Source organism: Argopecten irradians, chromosome 11 (assembly GCF_041381155.1).
Source record: "Argopecten irradians isolate NY chromosome 11, Ai_NY, whole genome shotgun sequence".
Lineage (NCBI taxonomy): Eukaryota > Metazoa > Mollusca > Bivalvia > Pectinida > Pectinidae > Argopecten > Argopecten irradians.
Genome location: NC_091144.1, coordinates 36,497,473 through 36,525,208, shown reverse-complemented (window position 1 = coordinate 36,525,208; position 27,736 = coordinate 36,497,473). Strand labels below are relative to the sequence as shown.

The 27,736-nt window shown below is 35.6% G+C and overlaps 2 protein-coding genes across 2 annotated transcripts in view; one reads left to right on the top strand and one right to left on the bottom strand.

Moving 5' to 3' along the window:
• Positions 1-734: 734 nt before the first annotated feature.
• LOC138335433 (ubiquitin-like domain-containing CTD phosphatase 1) lies at positions 735-15,831 on the bottom strand. The gene is made up of 9 exons (XM_069284524.1): positions 15,658-15,831; positions 13,746-13,837; positions 13,216-13,301; positions 12,698-12,813; positions 11,233-11,331; positions 6,922-7,058; positions 4,168-4,281; positions 3,660-3,787; positions 735-3,291 (listed from the first exon to the last, which is right to left on the bottom strand). The coding sequence occupies exons 1-9, from the start codon at positions 15,824-15,826 to the stop codon at positions 3,222-3,224; spliced, it is 1,011 nt and encodes a 336-aa protein (XP_069140625.1). The 5' UTR covers positions 15,827-15,831; the 3' UTR covers positions 735-3,221.
• Positions 15,832-16,034: 203 nt separating this feature from the next.
• The window catches only part of LOC138334605 (huntingtin-like), a 60,162-nt gene continuing 48,460 nt past the window's right edge, over positions 16,035-27,736 (top strand). Inside the window, 13 exon segments of the mRNA XM_069283248.1 lie at positions 16,035-16,126; positions 17,791-17,895; positions 19,351-19,434; positions 19,848-19,968; positions 20,497-20,636; positions 20,998-21,136; positions 21,820-21,961; positions 22,099-22,280; positions 22,974-23,160; positions 24,053-24,733; positions 25,198-25,356; positions 26,628-26,827; positions 27,591-27,692. Coding sequence (XP_069139349.1) covers positions 17,813-17,895; positions 19,351-19,434; positions 19,848-19,968; positions 20,497-20,636; positions 20,998-21,136; positions 21,820-21,961; positions 22,099-22,280; positions 22,974-23,160; positions 24,053-24,733; positions 25,198-25,356; positions 26,628-26,827; positions 27,591-27,692 — 2,220 coding nt within the window. The 5' untranslated portion in view covers positions 16,035-16,126; positions 17,791-17,812.

Sequence of the window (27,736 nt, the reverse complement as noted above, 5' to 3'; positions counted from 1 at the left end):
GTAGCGCCCGTTTATTAAAGCAAGAGGCTCAGATCGATGGCCTGTACCGCTCACCTGTTTTTTGTTGGGTTTTTTTCCTGAGTAATTCTGTAATTTTGTAAATTATAGTGATTCAAAAATCACAAAGACAAATTGACCCCACGATTTGTTTCATTTTGAACCCTAACCATATAATGATGTTATATATACCATACGAATATGCTATCTAATACATAGTTTCAGAGAAGAGGTAATTTATATGAAAATAAAAGCCTAATTAAATTTTTTGGCCCCGCGCCTAAGGCCCCAAGGGGTCAGCCCTATCATTTTTACAATTTTGAATCCCCACCATATAAGGATGCTACCATTGCATTATGAGTGCTATCCCATGCTTAGTTGCAGAGAAGTTGCTAATATGGTAACAGCCAATTGATCCCAAATTGATAACATAATATTTATTAACACTTTTTAAACAATAAATTGTGCCAAAACTTTAACCTGGTGATTTCAGCCCATTGGCCTCTTGAAATTCTCAAAATAAAGCATTTCATCCTTAAAATAATTGTTCTTACCCACCACATTTATCATCCTATATCAATATAAAAATCAATGTCAGTTTAAAACTTTTTCAGATAACATATTTCAATACTTGTATCTAAACCTTAACCTGGGATTTCCAAGGCTGACGCCAGGGTGATTCCATAAACCTCCCTCTCTTGAAAGGCAAGCTAAAAAACAACACCGTAACACACAAATGTAAGTTTCTTTTTATCAAAAATGATATACTTTTATTTAAAACACTGATGGTAAAGCAATCAGTGATACATGAACTGGTTGATCCAATTATCATTTCTTCCTTCTATTCAGAAAGATGACGAAAACATTGAAATGGATGCATCCTGCATTTGTATCAAAACTAGTAGATTCTTCATTTTACATTGTACAGTACAGGAAGTGACAAATGGTTAGATTCCCGGCAGTTATATGAATCTACAAATAAGGATGACTTCAGAATTTGTTGAAAAACACATAATAACCACTATGATCCAATGAAACCTTGCTTAGTATACAGTGACTAGAATATTATTCCGACACCAACTTTCAAGGGGAGACAAGTTTTAATTACTACTGGTATATTGTAGATTTTCGTTTATTATAACTACTAGAATGTTGTTCGACACCAACTTTAAAAATGCTCCACTGCCGAAAGAGCATAAATGATATTCATCATTTGAACAGTAATTGGTGTTTAATCATGTATATATGTTTAATTAACACAAAAAATACCATAAAATAATTAATTTTGTCTTTGTTGCATGCGCAATCAGTACTTCATTCCACAAAAGATATAGTGCCACAGATTTTTTTCGGGATGCAATTAATTCTTTTTTCATATTTTTAACTTGGAAGTAAAATTAGAAGCTCAGACTTTTCAATGGTGGTAAAGGTATATAGTAAGTAACATTTTTAACCGAAGACAAATACTAAATCGACTTCTCCTGTTTTTTGATAGTGAAAAAATACCATTTGTCAGCAGTGGAGCATCTTTAAAGGTGAGGCAATTAATAATTACTATGTTGTAATTTTATCTTTCATTATAGCACAATATGGAATTTTATCGAGAATAGTCTTTACATCATACAATACAAATAAATTAACCTAGGTTAACAGAAAGTTAAATGGATCAACCATTCAAGATTTAGCACTTAAGAATATCAGCAGAACAGATGTGTATCAGCAGAAAGCATGTTTTTATATCATGGATCAAGAGTTACGTCCCTTGAGTATAACATCTACTGAACACAACATGAGACAATCACATAAGTTTTGGTTGGCCTACATTATTCATTTTTAAAGTTTCTACAAATATAAATCTTTTACATTTTAAAAATCAATGTTAAATTTATGAATTATCATTTTGTTTTGGTAATAAAATAAGATAACCATGCAGACAAGAGCACAGTTTCACGAATATTCCTCCGGGAGAAGCTACAGATCTTCCTGGTAAAAGTTATCTATTCATTAACAGGTGTCAATATCATGTATATCGAGACAATCATGCAGCGTCATATTTTGATTATGATGTCAGTAATACCTATGACGTTACAAAGGTAAACATGCGAGTTACATTTTTTATCATATGGCCGTATGACATGGCTGAACGGCAAAGTATGGGATACATGTGCATTGCCCTAGCGCTTGATTATCAAATTAACTTGACTAAGTACAACATATTGCACACCACACAATGACATTGCATAACATTTCACAAATCATATTTGTAAAATACCTCCACACTCTCACATAAGTTAAAATAGTATACATGTACATGTGATATTCATACATGCTGATAGATTGAATAAAATGAAACAAAATTTCCACTTACAGTAGAAAACTTATTTGTAACGCATGTTTGCGTTAAATAATGTTAGTGCATCATGTAAGTGAATACTGGATTCTGATTGGCTATACACATAGGTACTATTTTCAATAGTGCCTGGGCCCTGGGGAAGTGGCGTGATATTTAACGTGAATATATTGTGATGTCATTGTTACATGACGTCATTATAACGTTACACTTTGACCAAGATGTCAAGATTGTGGACAGGCTGTGGTGTACAGGAAAGTAAACAAACTTTGCTTTTCTACACTTGTCCAGTATTGATCTACTTTAAATCCTCATGAATCTGAATCTCGTTTAAAGAAACAGGTTTCTGCGATAATTTCTCTAATGTAACAACATATAACAACTTGCTGTGGAAATGAAGATAGCATTGCGAGGTTTCCTTTGAAGTGTTTCTGTTATGATGAAATGAAGAGGACTCATACACATGTGATGGTGATGTACTAAACCCATTATGGCCTGTTTGAGAGGGCACTATTGCCTCATAGTATTGTCTCGTGATAGGATAGTGCCCTCGTCTTCGGCTCGGGCACTATTCCATCCCTCGACAGTACTATGAGGCAATAGTGCCCTCTCAACCAGGCCATAATAGATTAATTTTTCATTTATGATAAAATATTATGACCACAATCAATGACATTTTACACCACTGCTAGTTACAATCCACTCCAGGTGGCCTTAGGTCAAATTCTGTGACAGATTAGAGTTTCTGTTAAAACTTTACATTTCGGGGTAGATACCAGAAATGATGTACCATTTAAATCCTGAATAAGACCTATAAATGTGCCATCTATTAGCTGTTTCAGCTTAATGTCAATATCTGCGGGTTTTATAACATTCAATCTGTACTGAGATTCTCAGTGACATTATCTCCGTCGGAGTGGTCATGTTTCCTCTTGCTTCGATATCTGCAAGAAAATGAATTAAAATAAATTAAAAAATACTAATTTATCCTGCTATCTTAAAAAGACAACAACGTGGACCAAGAAATAACTTCATTAACAATAAGGATTTAAGTCAATAGCTAATTTTTATACTCCTAATATGAGAACATGTATAACAAACTTTCCTCCATTATGTTTCCATGATAACTGTCTTTGAAGCAAATCAGAGACATCCAGATATTAAAACAATGAACCAAGTTTGAATGAAATTGATCCAAAAAATAAATGAGCTCGTGGCCATTTTATAAAATCTGTATATAGTGACCTGGTTAACAAGACAAGCAAAATGTTGGCAAAAAAAAACTTAGCCACATCTGATCAGCTCCCCTTACTTTTCCCATTTTCTGTGATTGAGTGTCGTGAAATCGTCCACAGTGGATATGTCCTTAAGGTACTTGGCCAGCTTCAGAAGTTCTCGATCTTTGGCTCTGTTTTGATGTGCCTCTCTAAATGCCTTTATCTAGAAAAAAACCCAACATGCAACTGTATAGTTGCTTTTTTTCATGGGGAATTAAATTTCTGTATAGTTTTAGTTAATTTAATTTTCGGGAAATTTCATACCTGCGGATGAAATGGAAAGAATTATAGGTAAAATAATCTGTATAGCAAATTATTGTAAGAAATTAACAAATGTGCGAACATTTCTCCTTATGAATTAAGAGGATATTGTATTGCATATTGTTTTCATCGTAAAAGTTAACAACTGTACAGTGACAAAAAGTTAATTCGTTCATAAACTTTTATGATTGGCAAAATCACTTTTTACTTGTGACCATAAAATACCGGATAAGTAGTAGCAAGTTTTCAAAAAAACCTTTGTCATTGAAATACGATATTTACCCGTAGTCCATTTTGTGGGTTCATAATGAAGTTTCTTCTGATATCGTCAAACATGATGGTGTTCTTTGGTGTCCATTGGTCGTATTTACCCCAGATCACACCAAGTGGCTTCACCTGTAATAGCCAGGATTGTTATAGATTCATTTCATATATAGATATATTAGTATTGATATATTTTGATTGGGACATACCTATAAGTCATTAACATCCAACGGTGACATTCCTCTATGAAACCATACTTTTTGTGAGGACATACCTCTATGACTATGACATCATACTTTGATGGGTACATATATCTATGACACCATACTTTGATGGGTACATATATCTATGACACCATACTTTGATGGAGACATACCTCCATGACACCATACTTTGATGGGTACATATATCTATGACACCATACTTTGATGGAGACATACCTCTATGACACCATACTTTGATGGGTACATATATCTATGACACCATACTTTGATGGAGACATACCTCTATGACACCATACTTTGGTGGAGACATACCTTTATGACATCATACTTTGATGGAGACATACCTCTATGGCACCATACTTTGGTGGGGACATACCTCTATGACATCATACTTTGATGGAGACATACCTCTATGGCACCATACTTTGGTGGGGACATACCTCTATGACACCATACTTTGGTGTAGACATACTTCTATGACACCATACTTTGGTGGGGACATACCTCTATGACACCATACTTTGGTGGGGACATACCTCTATGACACCATACTTTGGTGGGGACATACCTCTATGACACCATACTTTGGTGGGGACATACCTCTATGACACCATACTTTGGTGTGGACATACCTCTATGACACCATACTTTGGTGGGACATACCTCTATGACACCATATTTTGGTGGGGACATACCTCTATGACACCATACATTGGTGGAGACATACCTCTATGACACCATACTTTGGTGGGGACATACCTCTATGACACCATACTTTGGTGTGGATATACCTCTATGACACCATACTTTGGTGGGGACATACATCTATGACACCATACTTTGGTGGGACATACCTCTATGACACCATACTTTGGTGTGGACATACCGCTATGACATCATGCTTTGGTGGAGACATACCTCTATGACACCATACTTTGGTGGGACATACCTCTATGACACCATACTTTGGTGGGGACATACCTCTATGACACCATACTTTGGTGGGGACATACCTCTATGACACCATACTTTGGTGGAGACATACCTCTATGACACCATACATTGGTGTGGACATACCTCTATGACACCATACTTTGGTGGGGACATACCTCTATGACACCATACTTTGGTGTGGACATACCTCTATGGCACCATACTTTGGTGTGGATATACCTCTATGACACCATACTTTGGTGGGTACATACCTCTATGACACCATATTTTGGTGGGGACATACCTCTATGGCACCATACTTTGGTGTGGACATACCTCTATGACACCATACTTTGGTGGGGACATACCTCTATGACACCATACTTTGGTGTGGATATACCTCTATGACACCATACTTTGGTGGGACATACTTCTATGACACCATACTTTGGTGTGGACATATTTCTTTGACACCATACTTTGGTGTGGACATACCTCTATGACACCATACTTTGGTGGAGACATACCTCTATGACACCATACTTTGGTGTGGACATACTTCTATGACACCATACTTTGGTGTGGACATACTTCTATGACACCATACTTTGGTGTAGACATACTTCTATGACACCATATTTTGGTGGGGACATACCTCTATGGCACCATACTTTGGTGTGGACATACCTCTATGACACCATACTTTGGTGGGGACATACCTCTATGACACCATACTTTGGTGTGGATATACCTCTATGACACCATACTTTGGTGGGACATACCTCTATGACACCATACTTTGGTGGAGGCATACCTCTATGACAACATACATTGGTGTGGACATATTTCTTTGACACCATACTTTGGTGTGGACATACCTCTATGACACCATACTTTGGTGGAGACATACCTCTATGACACCATACATTGGTGGGGACATACCTCTATGACACCATACTTTGGTGGAGACATACCTCTATGACACCATTCTTTGGTGGCGACATACCGCTATGACACCATACTTTGGTGGAGACATACCTCTATGACACCATACTTTGGTGTGGATATACCTCTATGACACCATACTTTGGTGTGGACATACCTCTATTACACTATACTTTAATGGAGATATACCTCTATGACACCATACTTTGGTGGGACATACCTCTATGACACAATACTTTAGTGGGACATACCTCTATAACACCAAACTTTGGTGTGGACATACCTCTATGACACCATACTTTGGTGTGGACATACCTCTATGACACTATACTTTAATGGAGATATACCTCTATGACACCATACTTTGGTGTGGACATACCTCTATGACATCATGCTTTGGTGGAGACATACCTCTATGACACCATACTTTGGTGGGACATACCTCTATGACACCATACTTTGGTGGGGACATACCTTTATGACACCATACTTTGGTGGGCAGGGACATACCTCTATGACACCATACTTCGGTAGAGACATACCTCTATAACACCAAACTTTGGTGTGGACATACCTCTATGACACCATACTTTGGTGGAGACGTACCTCTATGACACCATACTTTGGTGTGGACATACCTCTATGACACCATACTTTGGTGGGGACATACCTCTATGACGCCATACTTTGGTGTATGAACACTAATCATGGCACTGCTGTCTAGGTGGAATGTGATTTTATAGTTAGGATTGTTGGTTACACCCAGTTCCTTCATCTTAACGTTGATCCATTTCATCCCAGTGGCAGCTGTTAATCAAAATTACAGAAGTTAAACAGTGAAAGCTAAGATACTGCAGTTAGACAAGTCATGTAGCTCTCCAGTCTTGGAGTATTTCCATGCATAGTGAAACATTAAAACACATAAGGTACCTCTAGGGACCGATGAAATTGCTGTGTTTAATATACGGTAAACCTCCGGTTAATTACACCGCCGGATAGTTCGAACACACAATTTTTTCAAGAAAAACGGTAATTTTTTAGCTAGTGATAGTTCAAACAATGACTTTTTATAATCAATCCTATTTCGGATAGTTCGAACACGTCAAATTATGAACGTAAAAGTAAGATTTTTGACGGCAAACGGCGCAATGGGGACCCTAAAAATGGCAATATATTTTGCATATTGCAACAGTTTTGACGCTTGGAATAAAGATTGTATAAATGATCATTATAATGACCATACGACAGATAAGTAATGAACATTTTAAGCCATGAATAAAAATTATTTATGCCGATATATCGTACACAAAGCAGCAAGGCCAAATGTTTAATCTTAGGCCCCGACAATGTATATTTAAATTCGCTGTACCTGATGGAAACACGTGGAAGAAATCGCCAATGTTTGTTAAGTCCAATCTAGATACGGATATCAGTTTAAGTCAACATTAAAATATGCAATCAATCTATCTTTAATCAGCCAATCAAGGTGTTAAATTATCTGTAAACACATGCCTCACGCTGGCTTGGACAGGCCAGTTACGAGGTGTCACAGCGAGCATCAAAAGCCAGCCGCTGGGTCACAGCAAGTGAGTGTGATTACATATTCAGCTCCAGCCAAAACAATCCACGTGTTGGGTAACTGAACAATAAATACGTAGCTTTTCATCAGGTTAAAACTAGTTACGTAAATTCAGAAGCAGACAATATGCAATCGGGTTTTGGACAATCTGACAGTCACAGTGCGCTTGTGACCTAATTTTACGAAATGAATGTAAACAAATATTTTCAACAGCAGTTTCGTAAATGCAACCGGATTATCTTTAACTAAAAAAGTAAATAAATTTACGTTTGTTACGAAATATAACAAAGATCTAACTAGATTATCTGTGGTTTAAATAAAGTTTCTATCTCAGTTAACGGACGTCGATGTAAATTATAGGCCGCGATCGTGAATGGTGCTGTTTGGGGCCTTGTCCACGTGCACATATGCATGCGGCTTCTGCTACGCAATTAATTATAAATTCATCAATTAAATGCTCATGTTTACGAGAAAATGGTTGAATATAATATCTTCAGGAAACTAAATACTTTCCCTATAGATTTTCTGCCTTACATTGCTTATACCAGGTACATCGGTACAAAACTGGTTTTTACCGATTTCAACTCGGATAGTTCGAACTCACGATTTTTTCCTGAAGCTTAATTACGGATAATTCGAACTGGTCCATCAATATTTATTTAATTTAGTTCAAACTAACCGAAGGTTTACCGTAGGCATAGTTTATTTATACACATATTACAAGTACTTTGTTATAAATAACTATGAATTATTTGTTGTAAAATGTTGCACAGCCGATCAAGATGACATGGGGAAATAGACCTACCAAAATAATCCTACTAAATTTGTAAAACCAATAGACCTACCAAAATAATCCTACTAAATTTGTAAAACCAATAGACCTACCGAAATAATCCTACTAAATTTGTAAAACCAATAGACCTACCAAAATAATCCTACTAAATTTGTAAAACCAATAGACCTACCGAAATAATCCTACTAAATTTGTAAAACCAATAGACCTACCGAAATAATCCTACTAAATTTGTAAAACCAATAGACCTACCAAAATAATCCTACTAAATTTGTAAAACCAATAGACCTACCAAAATAATCCTACTAAATTTGTAAAACCAATAGACCTACCGAAATAATCCTACTAAATTTGTAAAACCAATAGACCTACCAAAATAATCCTACTAAATTTGTAAAACCAATAGACCTACCAAAATAATCCTACTAAATTTGTAAAACCAATAGACCTACCAAAATAATCCTACTAAATTTGTAAAACCAATAGACCTACCAAAATAATCCTACTAAATTTGTAAAACCAATAGACCTACCAAAATAATCCTACTAAATTTGTAAAACCAATAGACCTACCAAAATAATCCTACTAAATTTGTAAAACCAATAGACCTACCAAAATAATCCTTCTAAATTTGTAAAACCAATAGACCTACCGAAATAATCCTACTAAATTTGTAAAACCAATAGACCTACTGAAATAATCCTACTAAATTTGTAAAACCAATAGACCTACCGAAATAATCCTACTAAATTTGTAAAACCAATAGACCTACCAAAATAATCCTACTAAATTTGTAAAACCAATAGACCTACCGAAATAATCCTACTAAATTTGTAAAACCAATAGACCTACCGAAATAATCCTACTAAATTTGTAAAACCAATAGACCTACCAAAATAATCCTACTAAATTTGTAAAACCAATAGACCTACCAAAATAATCCTACTAAATTTGTAAAACCAATAGACCTACCGAAATAATCCTACTAAATTTGTAAAACCAATAGACCTACCGAAATAATCCTACTAAATTTGTAAAACCAATAGACCTACCGAAATAATCCTACTAAATTTGTAAAACCAATAGACCTACCGAAATAATCCTACTAAATTTGTAAAACCAATAGACCTACCGAAATAATCCTACTAAATTTGTAAAACCAATAGACCTACCGAAATAATCCTACTAAATTTGTAAAACCAATAGACCTACCGAAATAATCCTACTAAATTTGTAAAACCAATAGACCTACCGAAATAATCCTACTAAATTTTGTAAAACCAATAGACCTACCGAAATAATCCTACTAAATTTGTAAAACCAATAGACCTACCAAAATAATCCTACTAAATTTGTAAAACCAATAGACCTACCAAAATAATCCTACTAAATTTGTAAATCCAATAGACCTACCAAAATAATCCTACTAAATTTGTAAAACCAATAGACCTACCAAAATAATCCTACTAAATTTGTAAAACCAATAGACCTACCAAAATAATCCTACTAAATTTGTAAAACCAATAGACCTACCAAAATAATCCTACTAAATTTGTAAAACCAATAGACCTACCGAAATAATCCTACTAAAATTTGTAAAACCAATAGACCTACCAAAATAATCCTACTAAATTTGTAAAACCAATAGACCTACCAAAATAATCCTACTAAATTTGTAAAACCAATAGACCTACCAAAATAATCCTACTAAATTTGTAAAACCAATAGACCTACCAAAATAATCCTACTAAATTTGTAAAACCAATAGACCTACCAAAATAATCCTACTAAATTTGTAAAACCAATAGACCTACCAAAATAATCCTACTAAATTTGTAAAACCAATAGACCTACCAAAATAATCCTACTAAATTTGTAAAACCAATAGACCTACCAAAATAATCCTACTAAATTTGTAAAACCAATAGACCTACCAAAATAATCCTACTAAATTTGTAAAACCAATAGACCTACCAAAATAATCCTACTAAATTTGTAAAACCAATAGACCTACCGAAATAATCCTACTAAATTTGTAAAACCAATAGACCTACCGAAATAATCCTACTAAATTTGTAAAACCAATAGACCTACCGAAATAATCCTACTAAATTTGTAAAACCAATAGACCTACCAAAATAATCCTACTAAATTTGTAAAACCAATAGACCTACCGAAATAATCCTACTAAATTTGTAAAACCAATAGACCTACCGAAATAATCCTACTAAATTTGTAAAAACACCTTTATGTCCTTCCACTCATAATTTTCATTTTCTCATTGTTCGAATCCGGTAGCTCCAAAGTTATACAGAAGATCTAGATGGCATGAAGATCATTCTACCACGTTTAGAACAATACACCATTTCTGTCAATATAAAGCTTTCATTTTTTTGTCATTTTGAAATCCAAGCTTGCCACTCTGGTTTTCCAAAGAGTTACATAACTGATCTAGGTGACACGCGGAATCATCCTACCAAATTTAAGAGCAATAGTCCACTTCCTTCAATCATAATTGTACAAAAAGAAAAAAAAAGGACAGACAGACAGACAGACAGACAACCTGATTACTATATGGCATATTGATGTGGGGCCCTAATTATACCTACACCAGATAACGATGTCGTAATCTTCATACGCAGACTGTAAAAACTCGTGTAGAAAAGGCCTCATCAACTCATTGGCAGTCTCAGCAACAGACCGATGATCTGGAAATAGAAACGTCACCATTTTGTTTTACATACATTTGATCTATATTGTATATCTCAAACAGTAAATTTCTGTTTTGACCAATCACACACATCCTTCATTAACTCATTAAGCTATATTCTGCTGTTTTCCTGAAATATGTACTTTCAGAACAACAGTGAAAAATATTTTGAATTTCACTACTGCTATAAGTACTAATATTGTAATTTGTATATAGAGGAATTGGTGTACCACAAAATTAAAAACCCTGCCAATACATTCTGATGACAGAATATTAAAATATGCACCCCACAAATTTTAAGTACAGTAAAACCCCGTTATATTGCCACCCGTTTTACCGCCAAACTCGCTTATCGCCATGAATTTATTCAGAACGGATTTCCCTCCATACAAATACACCCGTTATATCGCCAAACCCGCCTACCGCCATCCGCCATCACATTTGCGGAACAAATGATTAAAACAACACTATAATGACCTCGTTAATATCGCCAAATTCTGTTGATAGGGACACATGTTTTCGTAAGGTGCTCATGATCAACTGCCGACTGACAGGTAATCAGCTACACACACTATATATGGCCGCGTGTACGACCGCGTGTACACAGTGAAATCAATTAATATTATGTATACACCTTTGTTATTGTTTAACAGGTAGGTGTCGCAAGTTGTGGTGAATAAAACCACTTCTGTACATGTGTTTTACGTACTATTAACGTTAAGCTTAGTTATTTATTGACAAAAAGGACCCACAAGTCTGTTTCTCGATATCGCCGTTCGTTTATATTGGACCATAAAACGCAACTAGCAATTTCAAGAACGATATAAATATTACGTACGTGCAGAAGAGTCCGCCGTTTATTAGTAAGATCAAATCGTCGTCTGTGTGCCGTTTATTACCGGAGTATCCGTTTTAAAATTTGCAGACATGTGCGCGGAAGTGAGGTCACGACCGCACTGCGCTTGTTCAGAACTTCTATTCTTTGTTTCCGGGCGGGATTTCCCGTGTTAAAAAATACCAGATAGCAGGCACGATACGTGGTAGCACAAACGAGTTCGGTTTTCGTATTTTACACACATAAAGCTGACATATTTATTGAAAGACTACTATCGAAATTACTTCAATTTTGGAACTATTCATATTAGAAAATACGAAGTGGCCGTACAGTACACAGACTGACTAGAAAGTCTGTTTCAGTATGGCACCGGGGGACTACCTATATTTAGGCCTAATCAAGATTTCAAAGACAAATCCGATATACCGCCAAACTCGATATATCGCCAAAATCGAGGAAAACAGAAGGTGGCGATATAACGGGGTTTTACTGTACTAGTAAACGGTATGTGATTCCAAAGAGGACTTACCGAACAGTGTATAATCTATATCTAGTACCAGAAGCTTCTTTCCTTCTCGTGGAGGGTTAAACACTTCGATCTTGTAATCTCGCACTCTTCTGTCAATTTTGGACAAATATTCTTCCCTGTAAACCAAGAAGGTATACTGCTAACGTAAAATCATAAAATTTCCATTTCTTATGTGATTGTACAGCAGTGTTAGTAATAGATGTTCATGAGGTTTTTTTATTGACCAAAAAAATGACAATTCGTAAAAGATGATAAATAAAAGTCATGAAAGACTTTGTTGACCAAAATCAGATTTCCATTTTTCTATATTTGGATATTACACAATTATCTCCCTTGCGGATAGTATCCATTGTAACATCAGTATTTTGTTTTCTCTGAAAAGTATGATGTCGCACATGCAACACATGCCGTCACAATCAATACCTTACATCGTAATAAGTAAATACGGATTACTCAAGTTAATATATACACAACAAAAACACGATTTTCCAGTATATTTGAGTAGATCAATGTAATACCTGTTTTCTATGGCAATTTCATCCTCTTCTATATCAAAGTCATTGATTACTTCCGGTAAGTCTGTAGGGGGCTCTTTTACTTTATCCTGGAATACAACTCAATGCTTTTATAATGAAATTAAACTATGAAAAATTCATAGGGATCACGTCACTATTATCATTTTAATCATGACGAGACACAAAAAATACTACGCTATAGCCATAAACTTGTTGTAAGCGTATTCGTTATAAATACGTTTTATTGTGCAAAGGATCAGAGATATTCTGGGCTTCTAAATGCATTTTACAAACACAATACAGAATGATGGAAAAACTTAAATTCACATGCTCTTCCATGGCTTTTTGTGGCAGATACATAATGAGGCCCCATTCCCATTGGAAATTATATCAAATTTCTAAAACTTATAATTTCATCCTGGTTGAGATAAATGTAGGTAGTAATTTGATTGTAATCAATCCAGAATGTTGTCAGATTCTCTAAATGAAATGCAGTGATTGTGGACCTGTATTCAGGTTAATGTACAACTTACCAGTTCCTCTTCTCTTGATCCCATCATCATTATCTTGGCATTAGATTTCAGTTTCAAATCAGAAATGATCACATCATCTGTTGGGACTTTTCCTGTAAACATGATTCAAAAGCTAGTTAATTGCTAGAAATTAAAGAACAGGACACAAATTGCAAAGCACTTCTAAGGTAACACATACATGAAAATATAAGAAAAAACCTGTATATTCAACATTCAATCCTATATACTGACAACTTCAGTTTGCAGTGGCCATTTTTCAGGGATCAATCTAGGTTTTGGGGGAAACTACCCTTTTTCAAAATAGGGGAAATGTTTCGCAAAATATAGGGGTATTTGAATCTTCTTATTTTGATCCAAAATTTTATTCATTTTGACCAAAAAGTACTGTAAAACAACTAATTTTATTTTTAGATTTAGTAAAGCAAGATTTTAAGCTCAATAATGAAAAATTTGAGTTTATCATAAAAATATGCAGTAGCTGTATGATAAATATGAAGAAATTTGCAAACAAAAGTCTAAAAAAATTAATGAAAAATAAGTCACAGGGGAAATTGTGTTACAAAAACGGTCATTTTTTAGCTTAAAATGGGGAATTTTTAAATCTTCAGGGGAATTTTAGGCCAGAGGGGAATACATTCCTTGGGAGGAAATTTACCCATAAACGGTAATAAATCATAGCTAGATTAATCCCTGTTTTTGATACATATATGATGGGTAATCACCATGGACATGATGCTTTGAAGTAAGCTCTTTATAATTCAAGCAATTCAAACTGCTCCTGTGATCAAATGAATGTAATTTTCATCTGGCAGAAGCTCAATGTTATCATTCTTCATTTGCAAACATTCAAAATCAACAGACCAAAAACAGAATATCTGTTACAGAAATATATTTTTTCTTCTCAAATGGGGGTTGGGGCAAGGATAAAGTGGGAATACAACAACAAAAGTTAAGCAACACTTGACACTATTATTTCCACTTTTTAACATAGCAAGATTAATGGTTATTGAAACATCTGGCTGCGCCAATTAAAGCCTTGCCTTCAGTCATATTATGAGAAGAGAAAAGCGATATAACCACATAGACTTAAAGCTTATTTGTGTACGGTATCAGCAAACCACAGCTATATCTTTTTAATTGACTGAGCATGTCATAAATATGTCGTATGATTGAGAGATTCATTATTTGGGAACCTAACTAGTTACATCTTTGTATCCAGTAAACGTCCACACGTGTTTGCCTTTGCTCCCAAAACTTTAAGGATTCAGATATAATAAAGGGGAATAACCCATATACATCAAGGGTTAAATTATCACCCATTGCCCATGCATACAATCTGTAATTTCCTTTAATTACTCTACCATATAATGTTAACAAATAATAATACAAAGATTCTGAGTTTGATACATAGCGGATGATGTGATTAAATATTGCGCTAACATAAAAGTTTTTTGTATCCAGGGCCGTTTTCGTTTATTCGGAACAACTGGTTCGACCGTTGGTTAAAGTAATTATTTCAAGTATAAATCCTGACAGACCAGCATTTCTTGATACAGGCCTGTGAGGGCTTTGTCAAGGCTCGTCTGAAAACAATATAAAATCATCAGGTCCGTCTTTAATTAATAAACGAACAACTAGGTCCAACCAGTCAAACCGTATACTTGAAAACGGCCCGGCCCGTATCTGCATTGATTGAGATCCCGAATTGTGCTTAAGAGGTCACGGGTTTGAACTCCAATCTGATCGTGCCAATTTCAGCTCTGCCTCTGATATCACATGAACAATTAAAACGAAAAATTACATAATCAGAAGCTCGAGCATAGCTACACTGTACAGTACTGTTACAGTAAGCTGGCAACACATAATTTATTTTGTAAACAAACAAAATCTGAAATATTTTCTTTATAATTACCCTTATATTTGATACCGAGCAATTTTTGTCGTTCAGGTCGAACTCCTGTGTCTTTGAAGATGCTATCTTTCATATTTGCCACGGTCGATGAAGTGGATACTGTGATTTTATACTCATTTCCACTCCATTTTATGATCACCGTCAGGTCCTCCTGTCCTTCTCCCGCCATCTTTAAACAAATGCAAAGAATACAAAGCTAGCAAAATATTTGAATACAAAATATAGGAAATTCGCTCCATAAATTTTAGCTTGTTATACGGAATCAATCATTTTAAATGTGGTTATCTAAAATAATATCAAACAAATTTGAAGAAGAAGAATTTAGATCAAAGATTTTTTGTTCGAAACTGCGGTAAAGATTTTAATATGTTTGTTCACGTGACTTCCGCCAATGTGAGTTGCAGAAGGTGTCAACTAATAAATACGGAGATGTAATAACAAAAGAACTGCCATTAATCCAGGTACCAAGGTAATGTATATTTGCAAAATGAAATTTTGTATTTCATCATACTATAGCCTTAACCAGAAGTTCTTAGACATTTTGTAGATATGCAACAGATTTGTTAGAAGATGAGTGATGGAGTCCAGTTTCATCACCGGTTTACCGATTCATCCTAGGTCCTTGCTATGGTCATTCGCCTCATTTCGACCACGAGACCTATACACACAATGAGACTCGTAGTTTGTGTTTTTGCATTTTTCCAAATGTGCGTTAATTCATATTAGTAAAGGCAAAAGTGTGCTGATTCTTTTAAATTTGCAAGCATTGATTATTTTTATTCAGTTTGCGTTGCATTCGTTATGATTCAACATAATGTGAAAAAATGGTTCAGTTTTAGAATCTATAGTTTCACAGCTGACCTCAGATTTTTCATGAATAGACTGATTAAGTGTAGATCAACAGGCAGAAGTTATATCAACAAATATAGACTATTCCATTGCAATTATATTGTTATTTGTTTCCAAACATGACATCATGCAGGTGGTGAGGAGGGTCAAAACCCTAAACATCACAAATATTCATCACTCGATGTGTTACCACAAGCCCTCTACCTCTGGGTCGCGAGTTAGAATCCCATGTGATGCAGTTGCCAGGTACTGACTGCTGGTCAGTAGTTTTTCTGCAGGTGCTCCAGCTTTCCTCCACCGACCAACCTGGCATGACCTTACATAAACCTGGCTCTTAATAGGACATTAAACTAATAACACAGGTCCTAGTGGAAAACACTTTCAACTAGGCCACACATCAGCGAAGTATGATTACATTGTATACAATCAGGTCAGTAAATGATTGTTACAGAAAAATGAAACAGGTTGAAGATTTTAATGAGACCTAACTGAAAATCAATTAAATTTCTGATATATGGCGGTCAATAGGTCAATAATATTGTCTACCATTTAAACCATTGCAGTACTATTGCTATTGGGGAAAAGCCTTCTCTGATAGTGTTAAAACGTTGCAGACTACAATCACAATAGTATTGTATTCTGAATTCTATTAAATTTAATTGGCCACCATTTTGTACTTCCAGTGCAGTGTTAGTTTAGAGTAACTTTCCTTTACATTCTAGCTGGAAAGCATCAGTAGCAATACGGGGGTTTCTAGATCCCAAAATGACGTGGGTAAAGTACAATTTACTATCGAGTAGTCCCACCATCCAGTGATTATGACATCATCATTTGACATGATTTTTGCGACGTCATAATCACTAGAAGGTGGGACTACAGCTAATTGACGATAACATGTACTTTACCCACATCATTTTGGGATCTCGAAACCCATGTATTCAAACAAACTAACGATCATGATCAAGAACAATATCAATATTTGCTTTTTGATTGAATAGCATGGAACAGGTGACATTATGTCGTGACTGCTAGTCTGTTTCTGTATCAAACATTTGTTTTACTTATTGCATAATAATTTTAAGCTACAAAAAAATATCTGACTATTGAAACTATCGATAGCTTGCCACATTTATTGGCAATTTTTAGTTATCAACTTGTTGAATTTGCCACAAATTAATGTAATTGAGAGGCACATAATTGCTATATATTGATAGTTCGATACATTGTTACACCCCTAATGGTGAATTTATTTTTGTACTTATTGAATTTTTGTTTGTTATGTAGGTGTACCCTCTGTTAACTTAAAATGGCTACAATAGAGAAATTGATCAAGGCCTTCGAGGCCTTAAAAGTGTTCCAACCCGGAGGGAATACTTCGGATGATTCAAAGTAAGTATCACCCAACAGTGGGATTTTTAACGTATGTTTTGGGCCGAGTAAAAGCCTCTTTCCCTAGAGAAATTTTGCTGTATTTTCCCAATTTAAGGTAAATATTTTCCCAAATAAATTTATGAGAAAACTCTCTAAAATATACTGGTTTTAAGTAAGATGATATGTGATGTTTTCCGAATTCAAAGGGTACAGGCCCCTGAAATTATTGAGTAAGAAAATCACCGCCCAAGAAAGAATTATTATTATACCTAGGCAATAAATATTGTATTCTTATTAGGCCTAAAAAAAAATATGTATGTTTCAGGTACCCCTACCTACCCTAGTTTTTACTTCCGATCCTAGCTATTTTATAACACTTTTTCAAAACAAAAATGTTGTGTGTGAATTTGTCAACTTAGATTTTTACGCATGCTTTATGTTTATCCAGATAAAGTTCAATTTCGAATACGGTAATGAGAAATAAAAGACTTCTAGCTAGCCTATAGCCTGAATGACAATTTACATGTATTATTAAATTACTTTGTAATGTAGTAATAAAGCCACTCAACTTCTCCCCCACCCCTCCTAAAAAAAAAAGAAATAAAAAAATAAAAAAATAGAATTAAAAAAAAAATCCCGACCAACCTACCCTATCTTTTTCAGTCATGTAACCTGAAACATGCATATAATTTTTTTTGGCCTTACATGAAGTTTCTACAAAGGCTGTATTTATTCTGCCAACTCGGATCTGATTACAGTTACAGCTATAGTAAGATTTATTCAGGTGATAAGAAAACACTGATGAGCCCGAATTCATTAAGTACAGTGATCTTTGTCTTTAAGATTATATATTTAAAGTGAACAGTCGGGCAAGGATGGCTAAAGTCGGTAAAAATGGTGTGAATGTATCCAGTATAATTTCTTATGAAATGGAAAAATAAAATCTCTCGTCAAAATCTGTCAGCGTACGAAGAAATTAATTTAAAGTATGGAAATTCTAAAACGTCCTCCCGGCTCACTATGTCTGTGGTTACATTTCCACGCAGCCTCGCTTTCAATGCTTTCAACTTTTCTTTTTTTTAATGGTCAGAACTGGGAAACTAAGCAGAACTTGACCGTCGTATTAATATGTGAGAACTTTTGGAAGGCCAATGAACACATTTAGACTGGTTTTCTTTGCCCGACTATTCACTTTAATATTTTATAATAAAACTGTCAAGGCCATTCAATACAAAATCAATGTGGGTAAAGTACATTATTTACCGTTAATAAGTCCCACATTACGGTAATTGTGAAGTATCTTTTGAAATGGTTTTTGTGATGTCATAATCACCAGAATGTGTGACTTATCGATGGTAGTTCATGCTTTACTCATGTCGTTTTGGGATCTCGAACCCCCACTATTAAGGTCTGATATTCACAATCGCATGCTTGACGTAATGATTACTAAATATGAGACATTTCTCTTTATAGGAAAAAAGACCAGACTGTCAGCAAAAAGGACAAAATGATAAATTGTAATATTGTAGCTGATTGTATTTGTGCTCCTAACATGAGGTATGTCCCATCTATAAATCTTTATAACTAGAATCGAACATTGTTGTTTTTAAGTACCGGTAAATAAAAACACTAGATATTTTTTTTATTAGAATCGAACATTGTTGCTTTCAAATAAATAAAAACACTAAATATTTATCATAAACTCTACTTTCATACCTGAATTTTGCAAAGAGGATTTTAGGGGAAAGTGTTTAATGTATTAAAAGAAAGTTTAATTATTCAAAGTCTTAATTAACATTGATCCTAAGATGTCAAGTTGATCCTGAAATAAAAAAAAATCCATTTTTAAATGTTAAGTGTTGCATGCAAGTTTGGAGAAGGCTTAATTCACTGCGTAAATGGTTTCTGTCAGAAAACTATCTGGTGGTTTCAATATTGAATATTTCTTATTATTTTCTCTGTGTTTCCAGAGCTATCATTGATTTCCCTAAATTCCTTGGAATTGCTATGGAAACATTCCTTAATCTATGTGACGATGCTGAGTCTGATGTGAGAATGGTGGCCGATGAATGTATCAACAGATCCATAAAGGTAAAAGAAGTATTGATCAACAATTAGCCAAGTTGGTAGATGAAAATGTCATATTTAAGATGGATCTGTATATAGAAACCAAGTTGAAAGTTTTGCTTATATTTCCATTAGAAATTGTACTGGTATGTTATATATAGAATCTTGTACTTATGGCTCTGTAATATGAATTTTTTTAAACTTGCTAAATAATTGTATTATTGAACTTGTTTGATTAATTTCATATCAAAGTGGTATGTGGTAGATAGAATCTTACACTTGTGGTTCTGTAATGTGAAGTTGATTTAACTTGTTATTGAATTTGATTATTGAACTTGTTTAATTAATTTCATATCAAAATGGTATGTGATAAATAGAATCTTACACTTGTGGTTCTGGAATGTGAAGTTTATTAAACTTGTTATTGAGTTTGATTATTGAACTTGTTCAATAAATTTCATATCAAATAACCACTCATGTAAGATCCTCTATTGTTTTGAAAATTTTGTAGCTGTACTTATGCATTTCTGTTCTCTTTGTTCCTTAATGAAGGTTCTTCTAGAGACAAACCTTGGACGACTCCAGGTAGAGCTTTATAAGGAAATAAAAAAGAATGGATCGTCGCGAACATTGCGTGCTGCACTCTGGAGATTTGCTGAAATGGCTCCCTTAATCAGACCTCAAAAATGCAGGTAAGTAGGACAGATATTTGTCCAAATAATTACACTTTTTTCAAAATAAATGAAATAAAAAACAGATTAAAGATGAAAACAACTACATTTTTTTTAATGTAGTGTGTATAATAGTTTAAAATTCTCAGGAAAAAGTTCTAGATTTCTTTAATAAAGGTGAGAATTTATTAGTTGATATTGTCAACATCAGAGCTAAAAGAATCTTAACAGACTGGATGCATATGTTTATTTACATTGTTTATGTATTGTCTTTTATTGTTTTTATGGTTTTGAGATACTTATTGTACTTTTATTATAAGAATTATTCTTTAAATAAATAAATAATAGTTTTGTGACACATCTTGTGCTATGTGATGTTTAGACCGTATATGGTAAACATGCTGCCGTGTCTGGCGAGGATATGTAAGAGAGAAGAAGAAGCCGTACAAGAAACACTTCTCAGCTCTATGGTCAAGATCTGTCCAGCTCTTATGGTGTTTGCTAACGAATCAGAGATCAAGGTAAGTAACATACATGTTCTGTTTTAAAGTTTGAATAGTTTTATCATTTTGTGTCAGCTCAGAAATGATCTTCCATTTTCAATTTGAAATGATGGTTATCTTTGTCGATAAATACCTTCTATTCAGTTGAATTTCTCCAGTCAGTTGAATTTCTCCAGTCAGTTGAATTTCTCCAGTCAGTTGAATTTCTCCAGTCAGTTGAATTTCTCCAGTCAGTTGAATTTCAGTCATAATTTCTCCAGTCAGTTGAATTTCTCCAGTCATAAGGCATCCATAAGGCACCATCCACTTCCTGCTAAAACAACTGACGTACTTCGCAATTATTTTTTATACAGATTTTTTAGAATGGTATTATGTATTTGCATATTACAGAGTTATGTGCCCTTGTTTGTAAGTATTGATTGTGACATCATGTGTTAATTTGCATGCAGAACGTCATACATTTCAGAAAAGACTGACATAAATTTTGTTCACAAAATGATGATGTCACAATGGATACCTACCCGCAAGGGAGAAAACTCTGTAGGTTGATTGTTTAGTTTACATCTTTCCTGCCTAACTTTGTTAGTTGATAAATTCATCATGATATACTGTACATTTATTTCCATTTTTATGCGTTACTGAAGTATTTCCCGCCTCACTTTGTTAATTCATAAATATTATACATTGATTTCCATTTGTAGGTGTTACTGAAGTCTTTCCTGCCTAACCTGAAGTCTCCGTCAGCGTCCTGTCGTAGAACCGCGGCCACTAGTCTGGTACTAATCTGTCAGTATTCCAGGAGCCCGACGTCCTTCTACAACTATCTGCTCAACGTCTTACTGGGTTAGTGTTGTAAGAGAGAGAAAAAATCCCAGATGACCATCAGTGTCAGTAATTCAGGCCATTCTTTTTTTTTTATTCATACTTTTAGTTTGTATGTTTGAAACTCCTGTTTTATAAGATATGAAATCTACTTCCAGATATGGTTCTGCCAGTTGACGGAGATCAGGATCTACACACTCTGATGGGCGTGGTATTATGTATGCGGTCTCTCGTCCCCCACCTCGGGGAGGCTAGTCTCTCGGAGCAGGGAATGAAGGGTAGTTTTGGTGTAATGACGAAGGAGAAGACTGAATCTGTCAGCAAAGAGCAACTCATCAAGGTAATCCTAGCACCTAAATTCAATTGATGTTCTTTGCGGAAGTCGTCCCATAGCTAAACTAAATTTGCTTTCTTCAACTTCTAGAAGATAACTTCCGATCACTTGATTTGTAACTCTTCTACTTGTCTTAATGCTGGAAGATCTTCTGAAAACACTTCTCTTCTTAGAAGAGCGCAGATTGAGTTGAGAACTGAGGATGGAAGAACAATGAAGGACAGAAGTAAAAGATTTATGAATTGAGTGAATATAAGGTACATGTACAATCAAACCTGTCTATAAAGACCATCCAAAGGGACAGAGGAAAATGGTCCTTATAGCCAGGTGGTCTTTATACACAGGTTGAATTGTGTTGAAATTTGCCATTTTGGATCCTAGATAAGAGGTCTTATTAAGCAGGTGGTCTTTATACAGAGGTGGTTGCTAAGACATGTTTTACTGTGTATTTTAGAAGTATTTTAAACTCCTTATTATTTTTGCAAATTTATACATATACTTATGCTTGAACTTGAATTAAATATTCTGTGAATAATTGTATAAAAGTTAAAATAAGATACACAATTTTCAGTAAGACCCCATGATTGCAAATTCATATATTAGCGTATATGGTCATAAATTATATTTGTTTTTGGTTAATTACAAAAATTTTGACTCACGAAAACAACCGACTTGGTAATTTGACTCCTCTGTTGACAGGTGATCCAGATGTTGTTGCACCTGATGACCCACAGGGACCATAATGTGGTGACCTCAGCCCTGGAGGCCTTCCAACAGCTGTTACGTAACCCTACCCCTCTACTAGTGTCCATCTTGACCGTGCCAGGTACCATCACCCGGACCCTTGTTTACCTCGCTGACCAAGCCTCCTCCCCCTCCAATGACTGTAAGTAGCCTTATAACAACTCTCCCTACCTCACCAGCTACCCCCTGTATACTGTATAGTTGTGAAATTTCGCGGGTGTAAAACTTCCTGAATTACTGTTTGGAACTTAATGCGAGGGTTTATTTTTCGCATATTATCTTTGTAGCCTTTGAAAAGCGTATGTAAAGTCATAATTTTGATAAATTTCGAGATAGCATTAAATTTTGTAATTTAGACAGATCAGCAATTTAGTGAAATTAAAACCCCTGCGAATATTAGCAACTATTCAGAAATAGAACATGCAGGGAGTATCTCCTTTTTACAGCAATCTAATTAAAATCAGACTTGTAATTCCTCTCCACTTAGATGCATTACAATACGCTCCAAAACAAGATCTAACAACTTCTCTGTTTGGGGTCACCTCAGCTTGACCCCTATGAAATCTTAGTGTGGTTGATTCTCTCGGATACATAAATGTCTGCTAAAACATCCCTAGATGTTCCCATTCTAGGCAAGGGGTCATGCAGAGGTGACCCTGAATGGACCGTTGTTAGATCTTGTATTGGAGCGTATCATATAGCACTGTAGCAGAGCAGAATTTCTAATAAGTCTAATATTAATTAGATTGCATGTTACAGATGCCTATAACTGTTTTATTCATACCCCTAAGTCCTGTGTGAGATTTCGCTTCATTTAATTTATTTTTGAAAATTTGGACCAGTGCTGTACTCACTCACATTAATTGATTCTGTAATAAACATGCTTTAAATCATTCCGTTATGTTTGTATTATAAATAATGATTTTGCTGTTCCCTTTCTGGAATCTTGTGTTTGTTATTTCAATCTTCAGCCTGTAACCCAGACTAACACTCCTCTTCACAACATTTAACCTTAACTTTAATTTGCCCCTCAGCTCTACAGGAAGTTCCATCCTTCAGTAAACTGGCCGAGGAGTCTGGACTAGAGGATGATACGGATATTCCAGATCCCTTGGCAGATCCTGCAGGTGAATCTTCGTCCGACAGTTCTTCATTTGTATACAACACATTTGTAGCCCGTGGAGAGGAGCCTGGGGCAGTTGGCGGATCTGACGGAACAAGTCCCGTGGATACACAAGTTATCGTCACAACAACCGACTCGGAATACTCGGGGATAGAGATTGGGGATCTCAACGAGGATAAATCGGAGAAATCCAACATGACGCAAGTTTGTAGTAGTAGTCAGGAGACGTTACTTAGTATACAGAGTATAAGTCCGACACGGAAACCGTCGCTTCAGAAGGGTGTTAGTCAGGACCTCAACGGAAACCCGGAGATAGAGGATGTGTTCGTGGAGGGGGATCGTAGCCTGCTGCCATCTCCTGGTGAGGATGTGAGTGCCTGTATTGGTTCCATCATAGACAAACAACCAGCTATTGTGTACTGTATAAGGTTCATAGCCTCGCGCTTTCTGTTGTCGGGATGTCGGCGGGTTCTCAAACCCGACAAGACTGTCCGTGTAAGTGTCAAGTCCCTAGCTCTCACCTGTGTCAGCTCGGCAGTGGCCATGTACCCTCAGCTATTTCTTCTCAACCTGTTCACGGACGTCACACAAGGTAGGTTATCACTGCCAAATCACCTACTATAAAATTCTTAATTTGGTAGAAATGTCTAGTTTTTAGATTCATCACTTACAGTAGAACCTTGTTGTATTTAAGTCTTTGAGGAAGGGGAAATTTCTTCAAATTAACCAGATTTTGATATGAATGAGTATGGATTATAATTCATTCTGAATTAAGCAGTATTTCAATTTAACCAATTTCAAATTAAGTGCGTTCCACTGGTGTATTTATATCGTAAAACCCAATCTTTGGAAGTAATGTCTAAATGTAAAAAAAAACAACATTTTATGAAAATAACACTCATTTGATTCATACATCAACAATATTTCTGAAGATGCAAAAAAAAAAAAAAAAAAAAATGAATTTTGATCTCTATGCAAATTAAAACTTTTACAATTACCTTGACCAGAAGGTATTTTTGACTTGTTGTCTATAAAGCAATGATTGTTTTTACACAGATCTAGACCAAGAGATACAGGATGTGTTACTGTACGCCAATCACCCGGACCCACAGCTGAAGGGTAATACCACTCAGATAGCGGCCAACCTCATCATGGCCGCCCTGAAGGAGAGTCGGGGCAACTTCATCAAGTGGCTCTCCGACTCACCAGGCAAAGGTAAAGCTTCCACTCCTCTACTTCTATTGATGATCTTGATTTCTCAGTTATTCTTATAACTTAAAGTTAATTTTATGACATAGTGATGAAACAATAAGCTTATTACTTTACCTGAATCACCTAAAGGCAGTGTGCAGTGTAATATTATTAGGCCATTATAAGCTTTTATCTAGATGTCATAGGTCCAAAATAAGCTGTCAAAATTGTACACCAGTCTGATGTTATTGATCCCAATTTATCATTTTTAGCTCACCTGGCCCGAAGGGCCGGTGAGCTTATGTCATGGCGCGGCGTCCGGCGTCCGTCCGGCGTCCGTCCGTCAACATTTCCTTTAAATCGCTACTAGTCATAGAGTTCTGCATGGATTGTAACCAAATTTGGCCACAAATATCCTTGGGGGAAGGGGAACAGAACTTGTATAAATTTTGGCTCTGACCCTCCAGGGGCAGGAGGGGCGGGGCCCAATAGGGGAAATAGAGGTAAATCCTATAAATCGCTACTTGTCCTAGAGTTCTGCATGGATTGTAACCAAATTTGGCCACAAACATCCTTGGGGGAAGGGGAACAGAACTTGTATAAATTTTGGCTCTGACCCCCCGTGGGCAGGAGGGGTGGGGCCCAATAGGGGAAAAAGAGGTAAATCCTATAATTCGCTACTTGTCCTAGAGTTCTGCATGGATTGTAACCCAATTTGGCCAGAAACATCCTTTGTGGAAGGGGAACAGAACTTGTATAAATTTTGGTTCTGACTCCCCCAGGACAGGAGGGGTGGGGCCCAATATGGGAAATAGAGGTAAATCTGATAAATAGCTACTTTTCCTAGAGTTCTGCATGGATTGAAACCAAATTTGACCACAAACATCCATGGGGGAAGGGGAATAGAGTTTGTATAAATTTTGGCTCTGACACCTGGGGGCAGGAGGGGCAAGGCCCAATATGGGAAATAGCGGTAAATCCTATAAATCGCTACTAGTCATATAGTTCTGCTTGGATTTTAACCAAATTTGGCCCAGAAACATCCTTGGGGTTAACAGAATTTGTATAAATTTTGGCTTTGACCCCCTGGAGCAGAAAGAGTGGGGCCCAATAGGGGAATTAGAGGTAAATATTCAAATTCCTTCAGAAAAGAAACAATGAACCTGTATTCAGAACATTACTAGGCATTACAAACCAGGTGAGTGATACAGGCCCTCTGGGCCTCTTGTTTTAATTGGGATCAAATCTTGGATCATAATTGTGACACTAAATTCAAAGTTTTTTGGTTGTGACAGTGACCGACCTGAGTGTCCAGTCCCTAGTGGACATTATACTGGACATCGTGGAGGACAGTTCTTCTGTGGCCGTACGTTTGGCTATCATTTCTCTACAGACCTGTATAAGTCCACTCCTACAAAGTGTTCACAGTGAGCTAGCCCTGCTCATCCTGCTCAAGCTGATGGAGGTCAAGGACAACCCTTACTGGCTGGTCAAGGTCAGTGTCAGCTCAAGTACTGTAGACCAACTTTCTTTCAAAATTTCCCGATTTCAATTTCAAACAAGTTCGCAAAGATTAACTTTCACGCATTTGAAAATTATATGCAAATAAATATCAATATAAGCGAGGTTCATATGCATTCTCGCAGATGAATAATCGTGAATTTACTGTGATCACAAAATTAGCGAAAATAAATTGCACACGAAAAAATGTTGGTTTACAGTAATACAAAGTCCAAATACATTCAGACATGTATTTTCAAGAGTACAGTAAAACACGTTATTTTTGTGATAACATTATTTCTCGTCTCTGTTATATTCAATATATTTGTGAATACATGCACATACAATCGAATGCTTTTAATGACAATCATGCATTTATATAAATGTTTAACAAGTATCTACGGAACATTTGAATTCATGTTTGAGCTTTCTAGTGAAATTACTGGGGCCATTTTTGTTTATTTTCGGAACAACTGGTTCGAGTGTTTGTTAAAGTCATTATTTCCAGTATAAATACTGACAGACCTGCTGTTTTTAATACAGGCCTGTGAGGGTTTTGTTAAGGCACGTCTGAAAACAATGTAAAATCAATAGATTCATCTTTAATTCTTAAACGAACAATTAGGTCCAACTAGTCAAATCATTTAATCGAAAACAACCTAAATTTTATCATTGGAAACCTCATGCAAAAACCTTGAATATGCTAAAAACCAATCTTTCAAACAAATATGTTGATAGAGAAACTGCTCTTTTGACAGACGGAGTTACTGGAATTGTTGAGTGACATTAGCTTCAAAATTCTGGTCCACTTGGAGCTGTGTTGTACTGTAGCACAGAAAGGTCAACATCACTATCTAGGGGTTTGTATGATGGTTTATACTGTATAGAATTTCAAATATGTAAA

What these genes read in the sequence shown, in the direction of transcription:
- LOC138335433 (XM_069284524.1), bottom strand. Translation starts at nt 15,826, where the DNA reads ATGGCGGGAGAAGGACAGGAGGACCTGACGGTGATCATAAAATGGAGT. An exon ending in TATAGATTATACACTGTTCG is followed by an intron (nt 11,332 to 12,697) that starts GTAAGTCCTCTT and finishes TTCTATTTCCAG; the next exon opens with ATCATCGGTCTGTTGCTGAG. An exon ending in TTACGACATCGTTATCTGGT is followed by an intron (nt 7,059 to 11,232) that starts GTAGGTATAATT and finishes TTTGATTAACAG; the next exon opens with CTGCCACTGGGATGAAATGG.